The sequence below is a fragment of the Pipistrellus kuhlii genome, unplaced genomic scaffold (assembly GCF_014108245.1).
Source record: "Pipistrellus kuhlii isolate mPipKuh1 unplaced genomic scaffold, mPipKuh1.p scaffold_m20_p_84, whole genome shotgun sequence".
Classification (NCBI taxonomy): domain Eukaryota; kingdom Metazoa; phylum Chordata; class Mammalia; order Chiroptera; family Vespertilionidae; genus Pipistrellus; species Pipistrellus kuhlii.
Genome location: NW_023425589.1, coordinates 481,390 through 491,068, shown reverse-complemented (window position 1 = coordinate 491,068; position 9,679 = coordinate 481,390). Strand labels below are relative to the sequence as shown.

The window sequence follows — 9,679 nt, the reverse complement described above, 5'->3', positions numbered from 1 at the left end:
TTTCTCTCTCTCTCTCCTTTCCTCTCTGAAATCAATCAAAACATATATTTTTAAAAGCCAGAGGGGTTGCTGAAACCGGTTTGGCGCATTGGATAGAGTGTCGGCCTGCGGACTGAAGGGTCCCGGGTTCGATTCCGGTCAAGGGCATATGCCTTGGTTGCAAGAGGCAGCTGATCGATGATTCTCTCTCATCGATGTTTCTAACTCTCTATCCCTCTCTTCCTCTCTGTAAAAAAAATCAATAAAAAAAATAAAAACAAATAAAAGCCAAAGGGGTGCTATTAATGAATAACTGCTTTGGATGCCCTGGCCGGTGTGCTCAATGGTTAGAGCATTGGCCCACTGAAGGGTCGCTGGTTGGATTCTTGGTCCAGGGAATCTCTTCTCCTTCCTCCCTCCCTCCCTCCCGCTCTAAAAGGATGGAAAATACCCTCGGGTGAGGATTAACAGCAGCAAATTGCACTGGATGGCGGTGCCCATCCCACTGAATTGGCACACGGAGCAAATAAGTGGTCTAAGTAGGGTCCCCCAGGGCCTGCTTGTCCTCACCCCATTGCATAGCTCCCCTTCCTCCCCAGGTGCTCCCCACACCCCGCTTTCCCTGGCCCCAGACAGGGCCACAGCCCTGCCGGACACACTTCTTGGCGGCTTTTAGGATTCCTAGAAAAAGGGGTTGAGACCCTCCTAGGGTTTGGGTGACGCTGGAGGGTCCAGCCGGGGGCAATGGCGCTGGAGCCTGAGTGGGAAAGGGGTGCAAGGGTGTGACAGGCACTGGGGGCCTCTGACAGGGCTGGGGGGGAGGATAAGCTCCTGGTGGGGGACTGAGGGAGGCGCTGTTCAATCTCGGGGTCTTTGGAGGGGGGGCTAGCAGGATCAGACAGGACTTCCGGGGGTCTCTGACGGGAACTCTGGGGAGGGTTTTTTTGTTTGTTTTTTTACTGAATTTCTGGGGGTTCTCTGATGGATTCCTGGGGTTTCTCTGGCTGAATTTCTGGGGTACCTTTGACTGGACTCCTGGCATTTCTCTGACTAGGTTCCTGGGGTCTAAATTTCTGGGGTCTCTCTGACTGAATTTCTAGGGTCTCTGACTGAATTCCTTGGGTATCTCTGACTGAATTTCTGGGATATCTTTGATGGAATTTCTGGGGGTTCTCTGGATTCCTGGGGTCTCTTTGACTAAATTTCTGGGGTATCTTACTGGGTTTCTGTGGGGTCTCTGACTGGATTTCAGAGCTCTCTCATATTTGGGAGGGGACTCTGACAGGATCCGGAGGGTCTCGGTAGGGTTTGGGGAGGCGGAGGAACGGGATTTCAGGGGTCTCTGGCAGGGTCTGAAGAAGTCTGACAGAATTCCTAAAAAATTCTGACAAGATTTCAGGGTCCTCTATGAGGTCTCCTGGTGGGTTCCTTTCAGTACTTCTGAGGGGATTTGGTCAGGACTTCAGGAAGGCCTTTAACAAGACATGGAGGAGGCCCTGGTTTTGGGGGCACTCCCCCAGGATTTGTCGGTTTTACAAGGATTTCGAGAGGGGCTCTAACAGGGCGCACCTGGGGCCGCGTCCCACTCCCGGGACACAGGCGAGGGCCACGAACGACGGACGACGAACGACGGACGACGACCAGCAGTTGCCCGCGTGGAGGTGCACGCACGCAGCTCCCGCCGGAAAAGCAAACGATGGCGGAGGGCGGGGCGGAGGGCGGGGCGGGGCGCGCACGCGGGGCGGAACGGAGCGCGCACGCGCGGCGTCTACCCCCCGCCACGCTGCGCTCCTCCCCCGACGCAGGCGCACGTCGAGCGAAGGTGCGCGCTTGTCGGTTACCGGCTACCACGAGGCTGCGCATGCGTAGGGCTGCGGGGGCGCGCGCCCAGCCGAGTGGAGCGGGCGCATGCGCGCTGCGGAGTGGGTGAAGGCTGGAGGGATGGTCGCCTTTCGGGGAAGGGGCAGGGGCGCTGTCCACTGCGCTGGGGTCTTCTAGGCGTCCCCAGGCTTCGGTGAAATAGATTCAAGCAAGGGGGAGCTCGGCGGAGAGTCTCCTTGTTTATTCCCACTTACTAGCTACCAAGCCGTGGCCTTTCTGTTCGCCCTTTCCGTTACAATCAAGTCTCACTGCTCCTGCGCTCTTTTGAGACTCCAGTCCCAACGTAGTAATAGACCCCCGAGGCTCTTTCCCAAACGGTTCCATTCCCCCCTTTTAGGAGAAAATGCGGACAAAATAGTCACAGCTTTTCTGGCTAGAAAGCGTCAATCCAAAATTGACTCCCAAAAAGGGGGATTTGGGACAAAAGATATTCCAATCGCTGAATATTCCAAACTCTCGGCCAGCTCTTACTATCCACTTTTTAGGGGTCCTCACGGCACGTCTTACAACGGGACACATTCTGTATTTGCGTTCTGTCACCCACAGGGGGATGTGAGCTATATGCAGTAGGAGACTGCTTGGGGGATGGAACATGCCTGGCCCGATGTGGGCACTTAAAAAAAAAAAAGTTGAGTGAATGGAATTCATGCCTGTTAAGTGCTGGGCAGTGTGGAATAATGAGGAGGTTGTGGGCCTGGAGTGAGACATGCTTTGTTTTCAATTTTGGTTCCATCACTTCCCAGCTGTGACCTTGGCACAATGGCTGCTCTCAGTTTTCCTCCCAGAAATAAAGATAATTGCTTCCTAGGTTATCTCAAGGACTTAAGGTGGTAATCCTTGTTCTTTTTTTGCTATTAATTGGTGGCTTGTTTTAAGGCCCGGGAAAGAACCTGCTTGGCAGGTAGTGGGGTGAGTGGTTAAGAGATATGGAATTGGACAAATCTAGAGCCATCGCTGTGAGACTGGTGACATCATCCCCGTAAAGGCAGCCTTTTCCCTGAAATGGGGCCAAATAGTATCTACCCGGGGTCTTATAAGAATTCAGTAAGAATGTTTTCCATGTGCTTTGTTAGCATAGGATGGCAAGTGGTAGACCTCATTAGCTTTATTAATATTTCAGATTATATTCAGATCCCTTACCGGAGTCCAACTGGCAACCTTTCAGTGCATGGGATGACACTCAACCCACTGAGCCACACAGGCCAGGGCTCTTTAGTATTTCTTGTTCCTTTCTTTTTTGAGGTCTGGGTAATTTTGTACCACCTGGAAATTTATTTTATAGTGATAACATATATATAGAGTGCTAAATCTTAAGTTATAGCTCAATTAAGTTTTTATAGTTTTTTGAGATGAGTGCTTAGTGATATTTTTCATTTAGCCTTTTTTCTAATACCGGTATATGCACTTAAGGCCATAATTTGTTTTAAGAACTTTTTAAAAAAGTTTTTTCTTAGGGAGAGAAAGGGACAGGGAGAGATAGAAATATCAATGAGATGCCCTGCCAGCATGGCTCAGTGGTTGAGCACTGACCTCTGAACCAGAAGGTCCTGATTCAATTCCTGGTCAGTGAATATGCCCGAATTGCAGGCTCATTCCCCAGGGTGGAGCATGCAGGAGGCTGCAAATCAATAATTTGTTCTCATCATTGATGTTTCTCTCTCCCTCTCCCTTCCTCTCTGAAATAAAAATACATTAAAAAAAATAAAACTTTGATGAGAAACATCAACCTCGATCAGCTAGCTCCTGCATGCCCCCTCCCCGCAGCCTGAGCATGTGCCCTGAACAGGTATTGAACCAGCGACCTCTTGGCGCATGGGTTAACTCTGCAGCTACTGACTGGACCTGAGAATCTCTTGAGCTACACTCAAGCCTATGTCACATTTCCATTATTAAAATATTTACTAATTTGCTCTAGCTCGTTTGGCTCAGTGGACAGAGCATTGGGGTTCCGGGTTCAATTCTGGTCAAGGGCACATCCTTAGGTTGCAGACTCTATCCCCAGTAGGGGGCGTGCAGGAGGCAGCCGATCAATGATTCTCATCATTGATGTTTCTTTCTCCCTCTCCCTTCCTCTCTGAAATCAATAAAAATATATTAAAAAATAAGATATTTGCTCCTTTGACCCGTGCATTATTTTAGTGGTGTCATGCTTCATTTCCATGACTGCCTAGTTATCTTATTGTTGGGACTTGCCATGGCCTGTTTCACTGAGGCGTGGGGACATGTGCTTAAAAGGAGAGAGCGCTTTTCGATGTAAGAACTTTACTTCCACATGAGCTCGGGGTGGGGTCTGGTTGTGGGTACACGCAGGCGCTCCCACCCCCACACCTATAGCTGCTGAGACGGCCTGAGGATGTACAGGAAGTGCGTCTTGCGGGCAGGCGGCTTGAAGTGGGGGGAGCCCTGTGGCCCTTTTTGCAGGGCTTCCTCTCGGGCCCCCTCCAGCAGCCCGTCCCGGATGGCCTGCAGGCGGTGCTCCTTCTCGCTGAGGGAGTGGCTGCCCTCCGGGGCGCTCTGGTGAGACCTTCGCCGCGGGAGCTTCATGATCCAGAAGGCCACTCGGGGATGGGGTTCGGGGTGGAAGCTGTCCAAGGCCTTTGGGACGGGCACCAGGGCCTCCTTCTCCTCTAGCTTGGGCACCTGGGGAGGAGGGACAAGATCAGTCAAACCCCAGGACTCTCAGACCCAACCGCTTATTTAGCTCCGTTTGCCACCTACAGGTCGCTTTGGGAGTTAAAACCCCTCCTAGCGGTTTACAAAGCGCTTGGGTTTACAAGCACTTTCGGATTCAAAATACTTGGTTTGTAAACTACTTTGGGGATGAAAACACACTTTGTAGGTTTCAAAAGCTCTCTGGGGTTTAACATGTCCGCTGGGATTACAGAACACTTTAGGATTAAATGCACTGCGAGGTTTGGTAGCGGTTTGAAATGTGCAAAGCGCTTTGGTACTAAAAGCTCTTGGCGTTAAAAGAATCATGACCATAATCGCCATGCATATGGGTGTTGTTTTTTGATGTTATTGGCTAATACTTTGACCGGAATGTCAGGATTGAGAGGGACATATATAGACTCTGGTTGTTATCAGAAAAGTTTTAAGGAATTAGAATTGACTTTGGAAGCTGATAAAAGCCTCAAAAACAAAACAAAACAAAACAAAAAAACAAAAAAACAGACAAAACCGGTTTGGCTCAGTGGATAGAGCATCAGCCTGTGGACTGAAGGGTCCTAGGATCGATTCTGGTCAAGGGCATCAAGGTCAAGGGCAACAAACATGCAGGCACATACCCAGTAGGGAGTGTGCAGGAGGCACCTGAATTGATGTTTCTCTCTCATAGATGTTTCTAACTCTCTATTCTTCTCCTTTCCTCTCTGTAAAAACATATACTAAAAAAAAAAAAAAAAAAAAAAAGATTTATAATGCAATTTGTCTCCACCAGGTTACAAGTCCTACTTGCACTCTGGGAATGTTGTCCATTGCTGACTCTAGACACCATCAAAACCTCCTTCTGTGCCCAGGCCTCACGGCCCCTCTGAGCAAGGGCCACTTGGCTCTGAAGGAAAACTCTACCCCTCTTCAGCATGAAGCAGCTGCAGAAGACACCCTATTGCCCTTTCCATTAAAGGAATCAGAGTCAAGAATCATCGAGGGGAGTGTGGTAGGCAGTTAGGTGTGTGCAAGTAGGAATGACAAGCCAGGTACAGGTCACCAGGCAGAAAGCCCCGGTGGGACTTCGCCCCCAACGAGACATCACCTCCCTTGCGTATTGCTGGTCGTGTAGTTTGGACCCTCCCCTTCCTTGACCTTTATTTCCCTGGCAGGTCACTAGTCGTGTGGTGGACTCAGAGGAGGAACCAGGGGGCTGGAGAATGGTCTCGTATGACTGTCATACAAGCCCTCCTCCCTTAAGCATTGAGCCCTCAGGACAAAGAGGGTCTGGCCAGCATCAAACAATCTTCAAACAAAGCCTCGGGTCTGTGGATCACAGAGATAGAGTTTGGGTCGAACTAGACATAACATCTAGGCCTCAGGTGCGTCTCAGCTCCAGGCCCCAAAAAACAGCTGCAATGTGTGGTCCTTGATTGGATCCTGGTCCAAAGTCAAGTCAACTTCGGGTCCAGCGGAGACATTTGAATATAGACTGACATCTGTCTGGTCAAAGTGTGGGTTGTGGACTAGCGTCCTCAGCATCTTCTGGGAGCTCATTAGACATGCAAATTAGTGGGATCCAACCCACCCACTGAGGAGGACCTACTGAGTCAGTCTGCTTTTTAGTAAGTTGAGGTCTGAGCCTGGCCAGAGTGGTTAGTGGTTAGTGGTTGACCACTGACCTATGAACCAGGAGGTCATGGTTTGATTCCCGGTCAGGGCACATGCCTACGTTTCAGGCTCAATCCCCAATGGGGGGCGTGCAAGAGGCAGCTGATCGACAATTCTCTCTCATCATTGATGTTTCTCTTAGAGGTCTGAGAAGCCCTGTAGGAGATTGTCATGGGTTGAACAGTGCTCCTCCCAATTTATATGTTGAAGTCCTTACCCCCAGGACCTCAGAATGTGATCTTGTTGGAAAATAGAGTTATTGCAGGTGTAGTCAGTTAGGATGAGGTCATCATGGCGGGCCCTGATCCAATATGGCTGGTGTTCTTATGCAAAGGGGAAATTTATACATACAAATGCAAACAGGGAGAATGTCATACGGAAATGAAGCAGAGATGGGGTGATGCTTCTACACACAAAGGATTGCCAAAGACTGTCATCAAGCCCCCAGAAGGCGGGAGAGGGGCATGGAAGGGACTCTCCCTCACAGTCCTCAGAAAGAACCAGCCTTGATCTTGGACACCTAACTTCCAGAACCCTGAGACAACCAGTTTTTGTTATTTAAGCCACCCAACCTGTGGTACTTTGTGACGGCAGCCCTCGCAAATTAATACGGAGACAACAATTTGACATTAAGCATCCTGGGTGTGGAAATGGTACTGTGGTCATGTGGAAGATGCATTAATCTTCAATCTGCTGAAGGACTTAGGGTGAAGTGCCATGATGTCAGTAATCTATTGTCCTGGCCCTAGCTGGTGTTGCTCAGTGGATAGAGCATCAGCTTGCAGACTGAAGGGTGCCAGGTTCAATTCCCGTCAAGGGCATATGTCCGGATTGAGGGCTCAAGCCGAAGAAGGGGGAGTGCAAGAGGCAGCCGATCAAAGATTCTCTCTCATCACTGATGCTTCTAGCTCTCTCCCTCTCCCTTCCTCTCTGAGATCAATAAAAGTATATTAAAAAAGAATAATCCATTGTCTTATGGTTCACAAATACAAAAGTGAAAATGGTAAAAGGTTAACAAGGGGTGAATCTAGGCCATCGGTTCTCAGCCAAAGTCTGGAGGCATTTTGGTTGTCGCAGCTGGCGGGTGGGGTGGTGCCTCGGTCTAGTTTGTGGAGGCCAGGTCGCTGTTAACATCTGACAGGGTCGGCCTGCGGACTGAAAGGTCCCAGGATCGATTCCGGTCAAGGGCATGTACCTTGGTTGTGGGCACATCCCCAGTAGGAGGTGTGCAAGAGGCAGCTGATCGATGATTCTCTCTCATCGATGTTTCTAGTTCTCTGTCCCTCTTTCTCTCTGTGAAAAATAAATAAAAATATATTTAAAAACACACTCTGGTGTTGGTGAGGGTGATGCTGACTGGGCATCTGGGGTTAAAAAGCACTTCCTGGTTTACAAAAGCCTCTGGAGTTTGCTAAGTGAGTGAGTGGGGTGGACTCTGAGGGTGAATACCGCATCACTGGGAGCTGGTTAGTCCCGTTCAGCTGATGACAAAACTTTTTGGGGGTGGGGGTGGGGTGGGGGTCTCTCCTCACCTTCCAGTCACCCTCCAGGCTCCCATCTCCTGCCTCAATGGAGGCCACCACCTTCTCGGAGATCAGCACCTCTCCTGTCTTGTTGTCGGTCACCTGTGAGGGTGGGAGGAGAGAGAGAGAGAGAGCGAGAGAGAGAGAGCGAGCGCAAAACTGCTTTCGTCCTCTGCCCTCCGCCCATCAGACAGGACAGCATGAGGGACCCAAGGCAGACTCCGGGAGGGACTTCACGGCACAGGCACCTTGTCGATCTGGTGGTGACTGGAGAGAGTGCTGTTCCCCAGCTGGCGCTCCTGGTTCTCTTCTTGGTGATAGTTCGTAGGGAGGCCCCGCAGGTCCATGGGGGCCGAGAAGAAGCTGTCTATGCTCCGCAACAGGTCATCCTGGGGCCAGCAGAGGGTCAGGGGAGCAGCTGGACCTCAGGACGCCCCAGTCCTTCTGCAGCCCTGCCAGGATGCCCCCAGGCCTCGCCACGTCCCTGTCACTCCCTTCCCTCTCCGTCTTGTGACCCTTAGGCCCCCATCCTTATTCTCTGCCCCATTACCTCCCAGTCTTTGCCCCTCATGCCCTCCTGTCTCTGTTCTATCCCACTCCTCAGTCTCTTTTCTGTCTCCCTTTGCCTGTCTCCCTCCCTCTTTCTACTTCTCGGTCTTCCTGTTGCTCTCTGTCCCTCTGACTCCCGCTCTTCCTTCTGCCTGGCCCTGACCTGTCTCCCATGGTTTCCTCGAACCCTTTTCATCTCTCAGTCTCCATCTATCCCTGTCCCTCTTCTTTGGAACCTCTTCTCCCCACCCCCTGCCCTCACTCACTTTCAGGAAAAGCCGGGTGAAGCCTTGTAGCAGTCTCTGGAGGCCCAGGAAACCTGAGGAGCTTTCCTGGGCGTCAGCATCACGGATCGGGGCTGCAGTGGAGGGGGGCACCAAGGCAGAGGGGAGCAGCAGCAGCAGCGCCAGCGTGTGCCACATGGTGGGCCGCGGCAGGAAGCTGTGGCATCGGTAGGGGTCAGAGTCCCCACCGAAGACAATCACGCCTTTCCTATCCCTTGCCCAGGTTTTACCCCTTGTCCAAGCAGCTCTTCCCCAGCCCCAAACCTATTTCCCCTCTCCCTTTTTCCTCTACTGCTCCTACCCCCTCCGTCGTGCTAGGTCTCTGCACCCTCCCAGGCCCGACTCTTCTGGGCTTTTTGCTTCACACCCGGATCGCATCCCTCTCCTCCCGCCACGTTCATACCCAGATCTCACGTCTCACCTTCTCCTTCTCCCCCTCTATTACACTAGATCACAGTCTGGTCACTGGGCTCTCTCAGACTCGGGCCATCCGCCGACTGTTAAATCCAAACAGTTCTGGTCTCGAGCCCAGCGGGACACCTGGAGCGTTGAATGAGCTCCGCGAGCCCTTAAGCCGCGCCCCTACGGTCTGGCCACGCCCTCACACGTGACCTCACCTACTAGCCGAGGCCCCCTATTGGTTAGCCACGCCTCTAGTCGTTGGAAGCCACGCCCCTCGAGCGAGCCGGCCGTTGGTTTCACTACCACGCTCCGTCAGGCCACGCCCCTTTCGGTTGACCTCGCCGTTAGAGACCGGGTCTGGCCAGCCCCCGCTCCAACCGCAGGTGGCCACGCCCCTTTCCCTGGAGCCACGCCCACTTCACTGGCCACGCCCCCCGGCCCGGGCCCGGGCCACGCCTCTGCGCTGGGTCCAGCTCCTGCTCCCAGCGCCCTCTGTCACGGGCAGCCAGTCCTTCTTGGTTCGCCGCCCCCCATTTTTGCAGCTACCCTGAGATCTCTCCGTGTGGCTTCTCGTCTTTGAAACGATGTGTTTCAGTGTTTGAAACGATGTTTGAAATGATGAATGCACCCCGAGGCGCTGAACCCGGAGCCCTCTTGGGTCCCACTAACCCCTCTACAAGAAACACGAAAGCCAGTCTTCTGCTCCCCAGTTTCCAAGAAACTCAGGCTTTTTTTTTTTTT

The 9,679-nt window shown here is 52.0% G+C and overlaps 1 protein-coding gene across 1 annotated transcript; it reads right to left on the bottom strand.

Moving 5' to 3' along the window:
- Nucleotides 1-4,103: 4,103 nt before the first annotated feature.
- Nucleotides 4,104-9,118, bottom strand: DKKL1 (dickkopf like acrosomal protein 1). Its single transcript, XM_036425777.2, has 5 exons — nucleotides 8,958-9,118; nucleotides 8,519-8,693; nucleotides 7,952-8,092; nucleotides 7,713-7,805; nucleotides 4,104-4,500 (listed from the first exon to the last, which is right to left on the bottom strand). Exons 2-5 carry the CDS (start codon nucleotides 8,672-8,674, stop codon nucleotides 4,189-4,191), a joined length of 702 nt encoding a protein of 233 aa, XP_036281670.1. The 5' UTR covers nucleotides 8,675-8,693; nucleotides 8,958-9,118; the 3' UTR covers nucleotides 4,104-4,188.
- Nucleotides 9,119-9,679: the final 561 nt, after the last annotated feature.

What these genes read in the sequence shown, in the direction of transcription:
- DKKL1 (XM_036425777.2), bottom strand. Translation starts at nt 8,674, where the DNA reads ATGTGGCACACGCTGGCGCTGCTGCTGCTGCTCCCCTCTGCCTTGGTG. An exon ending in GTCACCACCAGATCGACAAG is followed by an intron (nt 7,806 to 7,951) that starts GTGCCTGTGCCG and finishes CCACCCTCACAG; the next exon opens with GTGACCGACAACAAGACAGG. An exon ending in GCCTGGAGGGTGACTGGAAG is followed by an intron (nt 4,501 to 7,712) that starts GTGAGGAGAGAC and finishes CCTCCTCCCCAG; the next exon opens with GTGCCCAAGCTAGAGGAGAA.